This window comes from Phyllobates terribilis, unplaced genomic scaffold (assembly GCF_046119375.1).
Source record: "Phyllobates terribilis strain yellow unplaced genomic scaffold, ASM4611937v1 Scaffold_143__1_contigs__length_4665640, whole genome shotgun sequence".
Classification (NCBI taxonomy): Eukaryota; Metazoa; Chordata; class Amphibia; order Anura; family Dendrobatidae; genus Phyllobates; species Phyllobates terribilis.
In genome coordinates this window covers 3,389,940-3,408,887 of record NW_027362903.1, presented here as the reverse complement: position 1 = coordinate 3,408,887, position 18,948 = coordinate 3,389,940, and the positions used below count along the sequence as shown (strand labels likewise).

The 18,948-nt window shown below is 50.1% G+C and overlaps 3 protein-coding genes across 4 annotated transcripts in view; 1 reads left to right on the top strand and 2 right to left on the bottom strand.

Moving 5' to 3' along the window:
* The first annotated feature begins 400 nt into the window (after window positions 1-400).
* On the top strand, window positions 401-6,585 carry BRK1 (BRICK1 subunit of SCAR/WAVE actin nucleating complex). The gene is made up of 3 exons (XM_073664264.1): window positions 401-596; window positions 1,994-2,076; window positions 6,291-6,585. The coding sequence occupies exons 1-3, from the start codon at window positions 479-481 to the stop codon at window positions 6,315-6,317; spliced, it is 228 nt and encodes a 75-aa protein (XP_073520365.1). The 5' UTR covers window positions 401-478; the 3' UTR covers window positions 6,318-6,585.
* Window positions 6,586-6,764: 179 nt separating this feature from the next.
* BORCS6 (BLOC-1 related complex subunit 6) lies at window positions 6,765-10,967 on the bottom strand. Its single transcript, XM_073664252.1, has 4 exons — window positions 10,782-10,967; window positions 8,866-9,020; window positions 8,642-8,725; window positions 6,765-6,940 (listed from the first exon to the last, which is right to left on the bottom strand). The coding sequence occupies exons 1-4, from the start codon at window positions 10,810-10,812 to the stop codon at window positions 6,815-6,817; spliced, it is 396 nt and encodes a 131-aa protein (XP_073520353.1). The 5' UTR covers window positions 10,813-10,967; the 3' UTR covers window positions 6,765-6,814.
* Window positions 10,968-14,211: 3,244 nt separating this feature from the next.
* FBLN2 (fibulin 2) overlaps window positions 14,212-18,948 on the bottom strand; it is a 194,078-nt gene continuing 189,341 nt past the window's right edge. The window contains exon 12 of one of the 2 annotated variants that reach the window (XM_073664263.1): window positions 14,212-15,861. In XM_073664263.1, the coding sequence (XP_073520364.1) occupies window positions 15,504-15,861 (358 nt within the window). In that variant the 3' untranslated portion in view covers window positions 14,212-15,503. The remainder of the gene's footprint in view (window positions 15,862-18,948) is intronic. The other variant, XM_073664262.1, reaches the window with a different exon arrangement.

Below are 18,948 nucleotides of genomic sequence, written 5' to 3'. Positions count from 1 at the left end.
ACTGTCTGCTGAGCTGTGTATCTTATCCTATCCTGTGTGATACTGTCTGCTGAGCTGTGTATCTAATCCTATCCTGTGTGATACTGTCTGCTGAGCCGTGTATCTAATCCTCTCCTGTGTGATGTGACAGCTGAGCTGTGTGTGATGTGACAGCTGACACTAAGCGCTTCCTATCCTCTATGACGTCACTCTCGGGCGCGGTCCGGGGTGTTTTGGTCCCTCTCACCGCCCGTATATAACTCCGCCCACAGCTTCCTTCTCTCACTCCTCTGTTTTGCCAGGTTTAAACATGGCGTCTTCTGCGGCGAAACAACAATTTGCCACTTACACTTATGGAACTGTCACCAGGTGCAGGAGATCAGCTCTGCCAGATACAAAGATGGCCGCCAGCGATACGGAAGTGACGTGAGGTGACGGCTAGTCCAGCAGGTGGCGCTGCGCTGCGGCTCACGGGAAATCGCGGAGGAAGAGAAGGAAGATGGCGAGTCAGGAAGACCCGGTGCAGAGGGAGATCCACCAGGACTGGGCCAACCGCGAGTACATCGAGGTGATCACCAGCAGCATCAAGAAGATCGCCGACTTCCTCAACTCATTCGGTAAATATCGCGACATGACATCGTGGGAGGAGCCACGTAATGGCGATATCATAGACAGGATGTCACTGTGTGTATACTGTGAAGGGAGCGCCCCCTATGTACAGGGCAGTGTAATACACAGAGGGGACACCTGTCATATAGTGAGGTGACGCCGCCATGTCCAGGGCCTGACCTCTCCTCTCGTGTCCGCCGCCGACGTCTCCTCTCGTGTCGTGTCCGCCGACTTCCGACCTCTCGTCTCGTGTCCGCCGCCGCCGACGTCCGACCTCTCCTCTCGTGTCCGCCGTCTCGTCTCGTGTCCGCCGCCGACGTCCGACCTCTCCTCTCGTGTCCGACCTCTCCTCTCGTGTCGTGTCCGCCCTCTCGTGTCGTGTCCGCCCTCTCGTCTCGTCTCCGACCTCTCGTCTCGTCTCCGACCTCTCGTCTCGTCTCCGACCTCTCGTCTCGTGTCCGCCGCCGCCGTCCGACCTCTCCTCTCGTCTCGTGTCCGCCGCCGCCGTCCGACCTCTCGTCTCGTGTCCGACCTCTCGTCTCGTGTCCGACCTCTCGTCTCGTGTCCGCCGTCTCGTCTCGTGTCCGACCTCTCGTCTCGTGTCCACCTCCGACCTCTCCTCTCGTCTCGTGTCCGACCTTTCGTCTCGTGTCCGACCTTTCGTCTCGTGTCCGACCTTTCGTCTCGTGTCTGACCTCTCGTCTCGTGTCCGACCTCTCGTCTCGTGTCCGACGTCTCGTCTCGTCCGCCGCCGCCGTCCGACCTCTCCTCTCCTCTCGTCTAGTGTCCGCCGCCGCCGTCCGACCTCTCCTCTCGTCTAGTGTCCGCCGCCGCCGTCCGACCTCTCCTCTAGTGTCCGCCGTCCGACCTCTCGTCTCGTGTCCGCCTCCGCCGTCCGACCTCTCCTCTCGTCTCGTGTCCGCCGCCGACGTCCGACCTCTCCTCTCGTCTCGTGTCCGCCGCCGACGTCCGACCTCTCCTCTCGTCTCGTGTCCGCCGCCGACGTCCGACCTCTCCTCTCGTCTCGTGTCCGCCGCCGACGTCCGACCTCTCCTCTCGTCTCGTGTCCGCCGCCGACGTCCGACCTCTCCTCTCGTCTCGTGTCCGCCGCCGACCTCTCCTCTCGTGTCCCCCGCCGACCTCTCCTCTCGTGTCCCCCGCCGCCGCCGACCTCTCCTCTCGTCTCGTGTCCCCCGCCGCCGTCCGACCTCTCCTCTCGTCTAGTGTCCCTCGCCGCCGACCTCTCCTCTTCCCTCCTCTTGTGTCCGCCGCCGACGTCTGACCTCTCCTCTTCCCCTCTCGTGTCCGCCGCTGACCTCTCCTCTCGTGTCCGCCGACGTCCGCCCTCTCCTCTTCCCTCCTCTCGTGTCCGCCGCCGACGTCTGACCTCTCCTCTTATTTGCAGACATGTCCTGCCGATCGAGACTGGCTACATTAAACGAGAAGCTGACGGCTCTGGAGCGGCGGATCGAGTACATAGAGGCGCGGGTATGTGCTGTGATGTTCGCCCTCCGTTCTGCATGTGTGATACGCGGGAGTCTGCATGCCGTGTCTGTGGTCGCAGCGGCCGATGCATCGAAGCCGAGAACCTTGTATCCTGCGTGTTACATTGTATCAATACTGACTTCCCGGGGGTGGGGGACGCTCACACATTGCTTCATAGGAACATCCCATTTACATGCGCTGAGTTCAGGCCGTTAGACGAGCGTGAGCGACAATACTGAAGTCGTTCGCTGCTTGTTCACCGGCTTCTTCACACAAAGAATGATGGTGAGAGAACGATCACTAATAGATCAATCTGTCCCCATACACATCATGTGCTCAGCCGCAGATCTGCAGGTTACAGCGGGCAATGTGCTGCCGAGATCAAGGATTCTTCTTCCAGCATAAACAATCCAGTCACCCGATGAATGAGCAGCATTTTGCTCGTTCGTTGGGTGATTACCGACACGTTTACACCTATGAGCTCTCGTCTGTGCAGTTGGGATTTATAAATGTGGATGCTGCATACAGACAAACATGAATTCACAGAGCACATACATACACGTATACATATTCACAGCACATACATTCTTACACACTATAAAGGATTTGCCAGTCTCCTCTTCAGTTCTTCTAGACTCCCGCAGGGTACAGGACCTGTGCTGACACATGACTGCAATGTCACCAAAGGTCCTGCCGCACTCTCAGCATCGGAAACTATAATGTTGAACTACTGTTATCAATGTAGTTTCTGCTGTAAACACTGGTGGGACCTGAGATATCAGGGGTCTTGAGGAATTGCCCAGTTTCTCCCCCTCCCATAACACCGGCCCGGCGTACGAGGCGCTGAGCGGCTCATTGATGGGATTTCTGATCCTGGTTCCGTTTATTCATTCCCTGGTGAGGGAAAATATATATTAGAAAAATATTTAGATTTAAGAGTCCTCAGTGGTTGATGCCATTAAAAAGGTAACAAATTGCAAGCTTTCGAGACTACTCAGGTCTCTTCATCAGGCTAGTATACCACAAAATCTGAAGAGTCACATATTTATACACAATAAGACACAAAAATAATGCAACAGGTAATGGAAAGCAGAGTTATTATGGAAGAGAAACAGTTCTGGCTATAAATATTTTAGCAGTTAATAGATAAGGAGTGTGAAGGTTTTATTGTCCTGTGACTAGGTCCAATGTTATGATGGCTTCACAAGTCTGAGGGGCACATTCCTTAGTTGATGTAGAATGACATAAATCCATGCGACACATCCATTCCTGCTCTGAAAGTGTTAAAAGTCACCATCAGTTTATATTCTGAGATTCTTCTTTCTCTTTGAGATTTGAAGTTACCTTTCCATCAGACTTGTGAGGCCATCATAACACTGGACCTAGTCACAGGACAATAAAACCTTCACACTCCTTATCTAGTAACTGCTAAAATATTTATAGCCAGAACGGTTTCTCTTCCATAATAACTCTGCTTTCCATCACCTGTCTTATCGCATTATTTTTTGTGTCTTCTTGTGTATAAATATGTGACTCTTCAGACTGTGTGTTATACTAGCCTGATGAAGAGACCTGAGTAGTCTCGAAAGCTTGCAATTTGTTACCATCTTTTCGGTTAGCCATTAAAAGGTATCAACCACTGAGGACTCTCAAATCTAAATATTTCCCTGTTGAGAAAAGTAAAATGAAGGGAAACCATCCCCATGACTGACCCTTTACCCCTCACTGATAGGACCTTAGTCTGTTGCAGCAGGAGCGGAGCTGATCTCTGGCCTCCGCCGCCGTTAACCCATTAAATGCTGCTGTTTGGTGCAGGCCTCTTAGGAGATTGTGATCTTAGCTGTACGCTGCTCCTGGGACATTGTGGTCTATAGGACGCGCGATCAGCCGATCACAGGCTCGCCGCCTCCAAGACGACCAGATTGGAACCATCGCCTCCTTTCCATTTTAGTCTCTACTTATTAAAGGGGGAAAATAAATAAATAAATGATCGTATTTGTTATTTCGGCTATCAAAATGTAAACTTAACTCGTAAAGAAAAATGACACAAAGGGGGGGACGGGGACCCAAAGCCAGAATGATGTTTTCTGGGGATTTCTGATCGCCACCGGTGTGGGGGGAGAATGTGATAGAAAGCGATGGCGCCATCCTCTGGGCCCCGGTCTGGTGGCTTCTACTTGTGGCCTTCGCCTCTTGCTCTGAATCTCACTTTCATTTTTCTTTTGACTTTCTGCCGCCCTCTGGAATGGTGGTGACCGCAGAATAACTGTTGTGCTGCATGAACCCCCCCCACCCTCCCGCCGCCCCGCATGGTCGCACCCTTCTCTCTGTCTCTTTTTGGGCTTCCTGTTGTGTTGGACTTTTTTGCCTGATATTAACCTTTTGTGTGATATTGCCCCCCCCCTCCATTATCCATACAATTTGCTGGATCAGCGCCGGGTAGGGGGAAGCGCCGAAGCAGCTGAGCCCGATATCCGCTATAACATAAGCTTGTATAGAGCATCGGGAAGAGGAAGTGGCTGCACGTTACTCAATCAGGGAGGGGAGACCGTTACCCCACAGATGTCACCAGGGCTGCAGCTTGGAGCAATACTTGGCTATCTGGAAACCATCAGCAGGCTGCAGCTTGGAGCAATACTTGGCTATCTGGAAACCATCAGCAGGCTGCAGCTTGGAGCAATACTTGGCTATCTGGAAACCATCAGCAGGCTGCAGCTTGGAGCAATACTTGGCTATCTGGAAACCATCAGCAGGCTGCTGGTGACATCTAATATTATTTTGTGTCTGTTTAGTAATCTTGTCTCTAGTTATTAGACCTTAAATCTATCCAGGATCAGTGGTGGGAAGCTGAAGTTTTCCTGATTGGTGAAAGTGGGTGGGCGGGGGGGGGGGTATTTATGGGGTCTGGAATTGAAGATGCACTGGGCTCAGCAAGTCTCTGATACTATATGGTCTTATTTTTATTTTTTTTGCTTGGAAACCATCAGCAAGCTGCTGCTGATGACGGATTCTATTAGTCAGTGCTGTAGAGATAGTCACCTGTTTTATCCGATGGCGTCAGCATGCTGCTGCTGCTGTTGTCCGATCCGGCTTCCATTGTTAGAGCTGAGTACATGATTCTTGTAGTTTCGCCCCCTCAGACTCATGGGCTGCGGACCCCCGTATAGCTACAAGTAAGGCCATACAGGATCCTCCTTGTTGACTGTGTCAGGGTGGATGCATCGCTCAGATCCTGGGGTTTGTGTCGAGTGATTGGTTACATATTGGGGAGTGACTTGTCTGTGCCTGGGGCATGCTGGACTTGTGGGTGCCGTGATTTTGACTTGTGTGCTGTGGTTTTGGTCATTTTTTTTGGGGGGGGGGGGGCTCGATGCATCGAAAATAAAAAAGTAACTCTGTACCTGGTCTTTATGTAAAAAGCTCCTCCCGTTTAGTGTCCACAGCTCCGTTGCAGATCCATTCGTCTGTTTCTGTGGCCGTCCTGTCTACTCTTCATCACCTTTAGAGGACACGGATGGCAGAGAGGAGCACACGGCTGCAGGATCAGACTACACAGGGGTGTAACTACGGAAACACATCAGTCTGCATGCGAGCTGTGCAGACAAAACGGTTGGAGATTATCAATGGGGGTGAACATGCCTTTTTAAAGGCTCCTCCCAGGAAATAGCAGCAGTTCGCTTGGATTAAGCCGTGACTTCTTTATCGGGGCCGGCCACTCCAACGCTGCTCGTCCCAAGGGTTGCACCTTCCACCCAACGGATCACGGCCGGCCCTAACCTCTGGCTCTCCAACTGATGCAAAACTACAACTCCCAACATAGTCTAAAAGCCGCCCATAGACTAATCACTACATCACCTGACAACCGGTTTGGGGTGATAGTGGTGGGGTTCCCAGCAGTCTGCGCCTCCCACCCAATGTCATGAGATACTGAACAGCATGCCCTTCTCTACAGCTTCATTCCCACCCTCTCCATTCTGTGTCAGTCTTAACTGCAGTTCTGGCATTCTTTTCATGAAGCGGGAGGCCCAGGATGAACAGAGCTGTAGATCAGCCCCTCCCCCACCAGACAAGCAGGTATTTACATAGTGATGAGTATTCCCGTGGCTGCGCTCTTCTGCATGCGCCGTGCTGTGGCCTGGCAGAGCCCCCCCGTGCTTTGTGTCTGACTCCATCCATTACGGCCATTCTTCGTCATCACTCATCTGTTTCTTTTGCAGGTCACTAAAGGAGAGACCCTGACCTAGAATCCGCGCCCCCTCATCCTTTATATATACAGATCCCGGCTCCGGACCCCCTCCCCCTTATCTACGTTTACAGCGGCGTCACCTGATCATTCCTCCGTTCTATTCTTCACTTTATTGGTCGACAGAAGCCACATGCTGCGATTTCCCGGATGGCGGCGAGGTCGCGGGTCGTTGTGCCAATAACATCACGTCCCTCATTTATTATATTTTTCTTTTGTATCGATGTTTCTGTAACTTTAAACTGTCAAAATAAATGGAATTAATCACATGATTGCATTGAGTCACCCTGGAATTGGTCTGTGCTGAGTAACCCCCCCACTATCGGCAGCTCCCCTCCCCCCCCCATTCATGAAGCAGGAAGCTCAGGATGATCAGACCATGGGCTGGGGGCACACAGCTCCGCTTATGTCACCTCCACATACAGACTGGTCAGGACTCGCTCGCATCTTTGGTGCAATAATACGTTTATTAAAAATAGAATCCTCAGTATCAATAACTTATTTACACAACGTCTCAAACATTTCTAGGGTGCGCTTAATCTCCCGGATCTGCTTGGCCAGAGCATGAATGGGCTGCATGGACCGGTCCAGCTCCTCACAGCGCGCCATCAGTGTGTACATCCCCTGAGGAGAGAAGGGCAGGACAGTGAGTGCAGCTCTGGAGGATAATACAGGATGTAACTCAGGATCAGTAATGTAATGTATGTACACAGTGACTGCACCAGCAGAATAGTGAGTGCAGCTCTGGAGTATAATACAGGATGTAACTCAGGATCAGTAATGTATGTATACAGTGACTGCACCAGCAGAATAGTGAGTGCAGCTCTGGAGTATAATACAGGAGGTAACTCAGGATCAGTAATGTAATGTATGTACACAGTGACTGCACCAGCAGAATAGTGAGTGCAGCTCTGGAGTATAATACAGGAGGTAACTCAGGATCAGTAATGTAATGTATGTACACAGTGACTGCACCAGCAGAATAGTGAGTGCAGCTCTGGAGTATAATACAGGATGTAATTCAGGATCAGTAATGTAATGTATGTACACAGTGACTGCACCAGCAGGATAGTGAGTGCAGCTCTGGAGTATAATACAGGATGTAACTCAGGATCAGTAATGTAATGTATGTACACAGTGACTGCACCAGCAGAATAGTGAGTGCTGCTCTGGAGTATAATACAGGAGGTAACTCAGGATCAGTAATGTAATGTATGTACACAGTGACTGCACCAGCAGAATAGTGAGTACAGCTCTGGAGTATAATACAGGATGTAATTCAGGATCAGTAATGTAATGTAATGTACACAGTGACTGCACCAGCGGAATAGTGAGTGCAGCTCTGGGGTATAATACAGGATGTAACTCAGGATCAGTAATGTAATGTATGTACACAGTGACTGCACCAGCAGAATAGTGAGTGCTGCTCTGGAGTATAATACAGGAGGTAACTCAGGATCAGTAATGTATGTACACAGTGACTGCACCAGCAGAATAGTGAGTGCAGCTCTGGAGTATAATACAGGATGTAACTCAGGATCAGTAATGTAATGTATGTACACAGTGACTGCACCAGCAGAATAGTGAGTGCAGCTCTGGAGTATAATACAGGATGTAACTCAGGATCAGTGATGTAATGTATGTACACAGAGACTGCACCAGCAGAATAGTGAGTGCAGTTCTGGAGTATAATACAGGATGTAACTCAGGATCAGTAATGTAATGTATGTACACAGTGACTGCACCAGCAGAATAGTGAGTGCAGCTCTGGGGTATAATACAGGATGTAACTCAGGATCAGTAATGTATGTACACAGTGACTGCACCAGCAGAATAGTGAGTGCAGCTCTGGGGTATAATACAGGATGTAACTCAGGATCAGTAATGTATGTACACAGTGACTGCACCAGCAGAATAGTGAGTGCAGTTCTGGAGGATAATACAGGAGGTAACTCAGGATCAGTAATGTAATGTATGTACACAGTGACTGCACCAGCAGAATAGTGAGTGCAGCTCTGGAGTATAATACAGGAGGTAACTCAGGATCAGTAATGTAATGTATGTACACAGTGACTGCACCAGCAGAATAGTGAGTGCAGCTCTGGAGTATAATACAGGAGGTAACTCAGTACTATTTAGATAACATTTGATGATCCCTCTAAAGATCATCTGACACGAATAGTTATTCAGCCATACATTTCTAGGAGGAATAACAGAGGAAGGGCACAATGTAGAATTTTAATAAAAGACGTTCCAGGATTGGACAGTTATTAGACCGGTGGGGGGAGGTGTCCGTCCTTCTCTACTTTACGGGCTGTCACTCACCTTGATGCTCATGTCCACTGACTCCCCGAGACTGTCCACAGAATCCCTGTACGTCTGGATGTAGCCCACGCTGAGCGCCGTCATCTGCAAATAAAGGTGTGATCAGCTGTGGAGATGGAGGGGCCGCTCACTGGGGCGGGCTCATATCAGACGCACGCGCCATTTGTAGTGATATTGCTGAACGCCGCCATGCTACAACCAGTGGCGCTCACGTACGATCTTACATTTTGGATTGTGCCGCTCAAACTTTTCATCATCTGATCGACTTTTAGTGCAACTTCCTGAGTGAGGATCTCCAGGTCCTTCAACACCTCCAGGTCGATGGGGGGGATGTCGGCTCTGCTTCTCTGCAGCGCATGATGGCGGACATTGATGTCAGCTACAAGACAGGAAAACCAGTTGTAAAGATTGTATTTATATGTTCAGGGAAATCACTAGGCGGGGACCACCCTCTTCTGCATTAAAAGGGTCACGTCTCAGCTGAGGGTTTGAGACCTAAACACAGTGGAGATGATTGTTAGTCATCACTACCCTGAATCCCCAGCTGCTGCAGAACTACAACCCTCATCAGCTGTCCAAACTGAAGCCGCCACAAGAATGGACCAGTCACTTCTTTAGCCGCTCCATCGTATCCGGTGCCTAAAATGGTTAATGGACATGGCAAAATACGGAGCATGTGCACAGCGAGTCGCTCTGACACTGCAGCGCGTTCAGTCTTTTTGGCATTTTTTTGGCGTTTTTGTCAACGCAGGTTCCAGGCAAAACCCGTCATGTGGCCATATCCTAAAAAGTCCAGAGGGAATATCAGTCACTCCTGAGCGCCACCTCCTGGTCAGCCAGGTAATCACCATCCTGGGAGCAGCTGCCAGCACATGGGGACAACAAACCATTCAACATTACTCAGTGACAGAGGCTTTCAGGTTTCAACCACAACAGAAGAAATGTCGAGATAATCTGCGACAATCTGACAGTGATCACTGGATTATTACAGGCTCTTAACGTGCAAGAAATGCATAGCGTGCAGCATATTGCACCCCAATCAGTGGGCAGCACATCACACCCAGATCTCTTGGGCACAATTGGCAGCACATTGCACCCTGATCCCTCGAGCACAGTCGGCAGCGCGTCGCACCCTGATCCCTCAAGCACAGTCGGCAGCGCATCGCACCCCGATCTCTAGGACGCAGTCGGCAGCGCGTCGCACCCCGATCCCTCGGGCGCAGTCGGCAGCGCGTCGCACCCCGATCCCTCGCGCGCAGTCGGCAGCGCGTCGCACCCCGATCCCTCGCGCGCAGTCGGCAGCGCGTCGCACCCCGATCCCTCGCGCGCAGTCGGCAGCGCGTCGCACCCCGATCCCTCGCGCGCAGTCGGCAGCGCGTCGCACCCCGATCCCTCGCGCGCAGTCGGCAGCGCGTCGCACCCCGATCCCTCGCGCGCAGTCGGCAGCGCGTCGCACCCCGATCCCTCGCGCGCAGTCGGCAGCGCGTCGCACCCCGATCCCTCGCGCGCAGTCGGCAGCGCGTCGCACCCCGATCCCTCGCGCGCAGTCGGCAGCGCGTCGCACCCCGATCCCTCGCGCGCAGTCGGCAGCGCGTCGCACCCCGATCCCTCGCGCGCAGTCGGCAGCGCGTCGCACCCCGATCCCTCGCGCGCAGTCGGCAGCGCGTCGCACCCCGATCCCTCGCGCGCAGTCGGCAGCGCGTCGCACCCCGATCCCTCGCGCGCAGTCGGCAGCGCGTCGCACCCCGATCCCTCGCGCGCAGTCGGCAGCGCGTCGCACCCCGATCCCTCGCGCGCAGTCGGCAGCGCGTCGCACCCCGATCCCTCGCGCGCAGTCGGCAGCGCGTCGCACCCCGATCCCTCGCGCGCAGTCGGCAGCGCGTCGCACCCCGATCCCTCGCGCGCAGTCGGCAGCGCGTCGCACCCCGATCCCTCGCACACAGTCGGCAGCGCATCGCACCCGGATCCCTCGCACGCAGTCGGCAGCACATCGCACCCCGATCCCTCGCACACAGTCGGCAGCGCATCGCACCCCGATCCCTCGCACGCAGTCGGCAGCACATCGCTCCGGGCTCGTTGCTGTGCTGTACGCGGTATTACAGGCCCGGAGATCACACGGCCCCGCGGCCTCCACACTCACTCTCCCGCTCCGCGCTGGGCTTGGAGCTCATCCTGACCGCGCCGTCCTCGCCCTGTGCTCCCGGGACGGTCGCGGCCTCACATCCCGGTACCGGAGCCGCCTCTTCCTCACAATGGAGCCCGGAGCGGCGCCTCCCGTCAATCACTGCGGCCCCGCCCACTAGAACTTCTCACTCTGCGTCATCCAATCCGCTGCGGGAACGTTGCCAAGGGCGGGATTATGGGAGGAGCCAGTGGAGTTTTCATGTTGTTACATTGTATCTTTCTCTTACTTCAATATTTACAGAATTCTGTTCTGATTCCTAAATATTTATGTTCCTTCTGTAAATGTTTTCTGTCTCCCATCACCTGATGGCAAAAGGGGGCAGCCAGGACCTCAGATATTGGCAGTGGGGGATTCATGTCTACTCTTCTTCTTCAGGGAACCCCACATGTGAAACCATAGAGGGTTTTTCTGGGAGTTAGGCCACATTCACACACTCAGTATTTGGTCAGTATTTTACATCAGTGTTTGTAAACCAAAACCTGGAGTCGGTGATAATACAGGAGTGGTGGTGACGAGTTTCTATTCTACTTTCCCTCTGATTGTTTCACTCCTGGTTTTGGCTTACAAATACTCAGGGCCGGCTCCAGGTTTTTCTGGGGCCCTGGGCGACAGAGTCTCAGTGGCCCCATAACCACATAGCACGATTCATAATGCACAGATACCGCAGAGAAATATATATTCAAACAAAGAGGAATAGAGGAGCTAAATGGTAGAAAACAGTGAATAATTTTATTATATCAAAAAGTTTAACATCACATTATAAATAATTGGATCATAGCGTAGATGAACAGAGGTGCATGATGTCAGAAACACACAGCACCCATTGGCCCTTCCAATTTAATTCCTGGTAAGGTTCCTGATATGTTATTTGACTATGGGCACGTTCTAACGTTGTCACAGACTGCTGCTTACAAATGCATATGCTATTATTGCCCATAGCCTGTATTCATTTACTCTGTTCACATTACTCAGGTTTCCTAATCCCACTGGTTACAACATCTCCATGCGGTGGGTATGGTTTTGCGGGCCAATGGGTACTGTGTGTTTCTGACATCATGCACCTCTGTTCATCTACGCTATGATCCAATTATTTATGATGCGATGTTAAACTTTTTGATATAATAAAATTATTCACTGTTTTCTACCATTTAGCTCCTCTATTCTTCTTTGTTTGATTATGCTTCTGGAGTCGGTATATTGTAGCTGATTCTGGCAGTGTCCAGTCTTTCAGCAAGTTTCTTCTTTTTTGTGCTTATACAGGGCCGACTTGTGTATACAGATAAATATATATATATAGTACAAGGCCGAAGATTTCACTTCTTACATGACATGGGCGATATCTATAGTAAATTCTACAATAGCTCAGAAACCGGCGAATCCTCACAGCGCACAGTGCAGACCGGACAGTATAGTCCTCCATACAGTATTATGGGCCCCATATAACGCTCCATACAGACTACTGGCCCCCATTTAATGCTCCATACAGAATACTGGCCCTCATATAATGTTCCATACAGTATTATGGGCCCCATATAACGCTCCATACAGACTGGCCCCCATTTAATGCTCCATACAGAATACTGGCCCTCATATAATGTTCCATACAGGATACTGGCCCCCATATAATGCCCCATGCATGATGTCACTTCTCCCCCTCATATAATGCCCCATACAGGATGTCACTCCCCCCCCCCCTTATAATGCCCCACGCAGGATGTCACTCCCTCCCCCTTATAATGCCCCACGCAGGATGTCACTCTCCCCCCATATAATGCCCCATGCAGGATGTCACTCCCCCCCCCATATAATGCCCCATGCAGGATGTCACTCCCCCCCCATATAATGCCCCACGCAGGGTGTCACTCCCTCCCCCTTATAATGCCCCACGCAGGATGTCACTCTCCCCCCATATAATGCCCCATGCAGGATGTCACTCCCCCCCCTTATAATGCCCCACGCAGGATGTCACTCCCTCCCCCTTATAATGCCCCATGCAGGATGTCACTCTCCCCCCATATAATGCCCCATGCAGGATGTCACTCCCCCCCATATAATGCCCCATGCAGGATGTCACTCCCCCCCCATATAATGCCCCATGCAGGATGTCACCCCCCCCATATAATGCACCACGCAGGATGTCACTCCCTCCCCCTTATAATGCCCCATGCAGGATGTCACTCCCCCCACATATAATGCCCCATGCAGGATGTTACCCCCCATATAATGACCCATGCAGGATGTCACTCCCCCCCATATAATGCCCCATGCAAGATGTCACTTCCCCCCCATATAATGCCCCATGCAGGATGTCACTCCCCCTCCCCATATAATGCCCCATGCAGGATGTCACTCCCCCCCATATAATGCCCCATGCAAGATGTCACTTCCCCCCCATATAATGCCCCATGCAGGATGTCACTCCCCCTCCCCATATAATGCCCCATGCAGGATGTCACAATCCCCCCCCCCCCCCCCCATCATATAATGCCCCATGCGTCCATGCATAAAGAAAAAAAAAATCAAATACTCACCTCACTTCTCACCTGCTGCCGCTGCTCCGGACTCCTCACCTGCGCAGGCGTCTTCCAGCTCTGCACTGTGACGGCTCAGGAGAAGGAGCGGTGGAAAGATGTCACCGTACCCTCTGACCTGAGACGTCACAACGCAGCAGCGGAAGAGACCGGAGCAGCTGTGGAGGCACGGGGAGAGGTAAGTATGGTGCCGGCTGCCGTGGCCCTGAGCAAGTGGGGGGGGGCGCGGCACTGCTCAAGGGTCCCATAGTGCGCAGGGGTGCCCGACGGTGAGTGGGCCCCCCCACCTGCTCAGGGCCCCGGCACTTGCCCAGGTGCTGACGCAAATACTGATGTAAAATACTGACCAAATACTGAACATGTGAACGTGGCCTTACAGATGTTACAAGCCCATCTGCGGCGCTTGCTACCATACTGCAGTGATGATCACCTACAGCTACATGATCAGCGCAGCGGTCAGTGATTGGCTACAGCAGACACATAAATGTACATCACATCATCACTAAGGTACAAAAAAAATGAATAGCCTCATCACTATAGCTGTAAAGGATTAAATGAGATAGCACGGTAGTTTATTTTTTTTCACATTCCTATTGTTAGGCTGATTTTTGGCCTGTGCTTGGGGTCAATCCAGGAACCAGGGACCTACGAGGGCTACAACTCCTTGTGTAGAGGGCTTCGAGTTTCTCAATGCATATCCTGAATAGTGTAATAAAGTGGTGTGATTGTCATCACTGCTTTCTGGTTCTTCTATCCTCTAGTATACAGGCCCGGAGAGAATAAGACACAAGACAGGTAGTATGCGTCAACAGACTCCAACTTTATTACAAAGCATAGGGTTTATATACACCCTGGAGGCAGAAACGGATTTACCATATATGGTCCGATCATACAATTTAGCTGTGCAAACAAAAACTGGTTTCTGTTCTCGTGATGCCTATGCTTGTGTTGATACATTTAATCAGACACATTCTGATGACTAGCAAGGACACGTTAGTTTCTATTGATACAAGGAAGGAACATTTAGTTGTTGTTTTTGACCTAAGGTAACCGTCAGACTTATACAGCATAGATGGGGTCTTTGTACGTGAGGGACCTCATCTTCTGCTATAACAGTGATACTCAGCAATGATCGGGGTCTCCAACATATCTAAAGCCAAAGCTTCATTCATCCATGTTCATGATCTTCCACTTTCTACCAATGTGTCCATCTCCTGCCATTATAGTCTCCTCAGAATGGGGTGCGGTGTGAACCCTTATTTTTTTCTGTTTGTAAACCCCAACCAAATGAAACAGGTATAAACAGGACGATGAGATGTTATTGCAGAGCGGCGCCCTCTAGTGAGGATGGTAAGAGACACATTACATAGAATTTGTTATATTTGTGTATACTCCGGGAGATCCTGACACCTCTTTTATGGTCTGAACCCCCAAAGTTTGTGCAATTCTTAAAAGGATCATTATCTGCTCTGCCGTGAGATTTGTGACAACTAACATCCTTATCATGGTATTACCTTTTTTTTTATTATTATTTGTGCGAATAAACAAAGTTTACATTCATTTACATAAATTAAAACATAATAAATAAAATACCACAGATCTGGTAACATGCAATCCCCCCCCCCCGTAGGTAGCAAATGCGAAAGTTCTAAAATATAACAATATGCAAAATAGAAGAGAGGAAGACAATTAATTATATGCATGACTTTTAAAAGGAAAGTTACCATAATGAGGGAGCTGCCATTTTTCTAGGTGCGGCCAATATTTATGAGAAATACCCTATAACCTTGTGACACCAATGAGGTATGAGCTGCAAGGCGCCTCATTGATTTAACTCATTCCCACAGTTTAAAAGATGAATAATATGGGAAAAAAATGTCAGCACCTGCTCTATGGAACCAAACCAGATCCCAACCCGTCACCTGAGCATAAATGTTACACTGATTTCCTACAGATAATTGAGGGTTATGGAGGTTACATTGTTGGGTATATTAGTCCCATTCCCATATGCCAATATCCCATTTTGCTAATCTCGCTCCGACCTGTTTCCAGAGATGCTGTAATATGAATAGACACGTCCCATGACCCCCGGTTAGGTTGTCATTCCTGTAGCATTACCATTGTCCTCATTATAAAACCGCAACTATTAGGAGACAGGTGCGGTTATAAATATGTAGATCCTAGACAGGAAGGTTGTCAATGTCCCCTGGCGATACAGCTTCATCTCCACGTCCAGCAGGAAATCCTTGGGCTTCCTTAGGGGTCTCTGCATGTAGATGATACCAGTATATGGATTTAATTTTCTAACGCTGAAATAATTTTCCTCATTTCCTTTTTTGATGTCCATGATGATACTATCTCCGGCATAGGCTGGAGATGGGGAAATGCGGAAAATCTGAGCTGGGACCACCACACCGACTGGGAAGTTGAGGCGATGATAGGAGATCCGCACCGGGGTGTTCTGACAGTCCTGGTAGTTGTAGCAGGTGGTCCGCTCACATTGGCTGGAAAAGGAAAAAAAAATGGAAAATGATGGCGCGGAATCAAAGGACTTAGTCCCCAATCAGAGAAGGTTTCTGTAGTTACTGGTTATGGAGCGATAGCACTGACTGGAGTTACACGGCGTCATACATGACGAGGAATTCAGCTTAATATCACTTCTAAAGACTTTGCATAAAAGATCAACATGTATTAAAGGATTCCAGGTTTAAATTGAATACCTATTATTTTGCTTTTCACTCTGAAATAAAGACAAAAGTGCTAAATGATTATCTATTATGTCTTTACTGCAGTTAGAGCTCTATTTCTTCATACAGAAAAGATATTGAGATATAGTATAAGATTCTGTCTGCAGCCACCACTAGGGGGAGCTCCCTGTATACAGTGATACATGATAAGATTCTGTCTGCAGCCACCACTAGGGGGAGCTCACTGTATACAGACATACATAATAAGATCCAGTCTGCAGCCACCACTAGGGGGAGCTCCCTGTATACAGAGATACATAATAAGATTCTGTCTGCAGCCAGCACTACGGGGAGCTAACTATACACAGATACATGATAAGATTCTGTCTGCAGCCTCCACTAGGGGGAGCTCTCTGTATACAGAGATACATGATAAGATTCTGTCTGCAGCCTCCACTAGGGGGAGCTCTCTGTATACAGAGAAACATGATAAGATTCTGTCTGCAACCACCATTAGGGGGAGCTCCCTGTATACAGAGATATATAAGATCCTGTCTGCAGCCACCACTAGGCGGAGCTCCCTGTATACAGAGATACATGATAAGATTCTGCGTGCAGTCACCACTAGGGGGAGCTCCCTGTATACAGAGATACATGATAAGATTCTGTGTGCAGTCATCACTAGGGGGAGCTCCCTCTATACAGAGATACATGATACGATTCTGTCTGCAGCCACCATTAGGGGGAGCTCCCTGTATACAGAGATACATGATAAGATCCTGTCTGCAGCCACCACTAGGGGGAGCTCCCTGTATACAGAGATACATGGTAAGATTCTGTCTGCAGCCACCACTAGGGGGAGCTCCCTGTATACAGAGATACATGATAAGATTCTGTCTGCAGCTACCACTAGGGGGTGCACTCTGTATACAGAGATATATGATAAGATCCTGTCTGCAGCCACCACTAGTGGGAGCTCCCTGTATACAGAGATACATGATAAGATCTTGTCTGCAACCACCACTAGGGGGAGCTCCCTGTATACAGAGATACATGATAAGATTCTGTGTGCAGTCACCACTAGGGGGAGCTCCCTGTATACAGAGATACATGATAAGATTCTGTGTGCAGTCATCACTAGGGGGAGCTCCCTCTATCCAGAGATACATGATACGATTCTGTCTGCAGCCACCATTAGGGGGAGATCCCTGTATACAGAGATACATGATAAGTATCTGTCTGCAGCCACCACTAGGGGGAGCTCCCTGTATACAGAGATACATGATAAGATTCTGTCTGCAGCCACCACTAGGGGGAGCTCCCTGTATACAGAGATACATGATACGATTCTGTCTGCAGTCACCACTAGGGGGAGCTCCCTGTATACAGAGATATATGATAAGATTCTGTGTGCAGTCATCACTAGGGGGAGCTCCCTGTATACAGAGATACATGATAAGATTCTGTCTGCAGCCACCACTAGGGGGAGCTCCCTGTATACAGAGATACATGATAAGATTCTGTCTGCAGCCACCACTAGGGCGAGCTCCCTGTATACAGAGATACATGATAAGATCATGTCTGCAGCCACCACTAGTGGGAGCTCCCTGTATACAGAGATACATGATAAGATTCTGTCTGCAGGCACCACTAGGGGGAGCTCCCTGTATACAGAGATACATGATAAGATCCTGTCTGTAGCCACCACTAGTGGGAGCTCCCTATATACAGAGATACATGATAAGATTCTGTCTGCAGCCACCACTAGAGGGAGCTCCCTGTATACAGAGATACATGATAAGGTTCTGTCTGCAGCCACCACTAGGAGGAGCTCACTGTATACAGATACATGATAAGATTCTGTCTGCAGCCACCACTAGGGGGAGCTCCCTGTATACAGAGATACATGTTAAGATCCTGTCTGCAGCCACCACTAGGGGGAGCTCCCTGTATACAGAGATATATGATAAGATTCTGTCTGCAGCCACCACTAAGGGGAGCTCCCTGTATACAGAGTTACATGATAAGATTCTGTCTGCAGCCACCACTAGGGGGAGCTCCCTGTATACAGAGATATATGATAAGATCCTGTCTGCAGCCACCACTAAGGGGAGCTCCCTGTCTACAGAGATACATGATAAGATTCTGTCTGCAGTCACCATTAGGGGGAGCTCCCGGTATACAGAGATACATGATAAGATCCTGTCTGCAGCCACCACTAGGGGGATCTTCCTGTATACAGAGATACATGATAAGATTCTGTCTGCAGCCACCACTAGGGGGAGCTCCCTGTATACAGAGATACATAATAAGATCCTGTCTGCAGCCACCACTAAGGGGAGCTCCCTGTATACAGGGATACATGATAAGATTCTGTCTGCAGCCACCAATAGGGGGAGCTCCCTGTATACAGAGATACATGATAAGATGTTGTCTGCTGCCACCACTAGGGAGAGCACCCGGTATACAGGGATACATGATAAGATCCTGTCTGCAGCCACCACTAGGGGGAGCTCCCTGTATACAGAGATACATGATAAAATCCTGTCTGCAGCCACCACTAGGGGGAGCTCCCTGTATACAGAGATACATGATAAGATCCTGTGTGTGGCCACCACTAGGGGGAGCTCCCTGTATACACAGATACATAATAAGATCCTGTCTGCAGCCACCACTAGGGGGAGCTCCCTGTATACAGAGATACATGATAAGATCCTGTCTGCAGCCACCACTAGGGGGAGCTCCCTGTATACAGAGATACATGATAGATCATATCTGCAGCCACCACTAGGGGGAGCTCCCTGTATACAGAGATACATGATAAGATTATGTCTGCAACCACCATTAGGGGGAGCTCCCTGTTTACAGAGATACATGATAAGATTCTGTCTGCAGCCACCACTA

What these genes read in the sequence shown, in the direction of transcription:
- BORCS6 (XM_073664252.1), bottom strand. Translation starts at nt 10,812, where the DNA reads ATGAGCTCCAAGCCCAGCGCGGAGCGGGAGA. An exon ending in GCCCAGCGCGGAGCGGGAGA is followed by an intron (nt 9,021 to 10,781) that starts GTGAGTGTGGAG and finishes CCTGTCTTGTAG; the next exon opens with CTGACATCAATGTCCGCCAT. An exon ending in TGAGCGGCACAATCCAAAAT is followed by an intron (nt 8,726 to 8,865) that starts GTAAGATCGTAC and finishes CTTTATTTGCAG; the next exon opens with ATGACGGCGCTCAGCGTGGG.
- BRK1 (XM_073664264.1), top strand. Translation starts at nt 479, where the DNA reads ATGGCGAGTCAGGAAGACCCGGTGCAGAGGGAGATCCACCAGGACTGG. An exon ending in CGACTTCCTCAACTCATTCG is followed by an intron (nt 597 to 1,993) that starts GTAAATATCGCG and finishes TCTTATTTGCAG; the next exon opens with ACATGTCCTGCCGATCGAGA. An exon ending in TCGAGTACATAGAGGCGCGG is followed by an intron (nt 2,077 to 6,290) that starts GTATGTGCTGTG and finishes TTTCTTTTGCAG; the next exon opens with GTCACTAAAGGAGAGACCCT.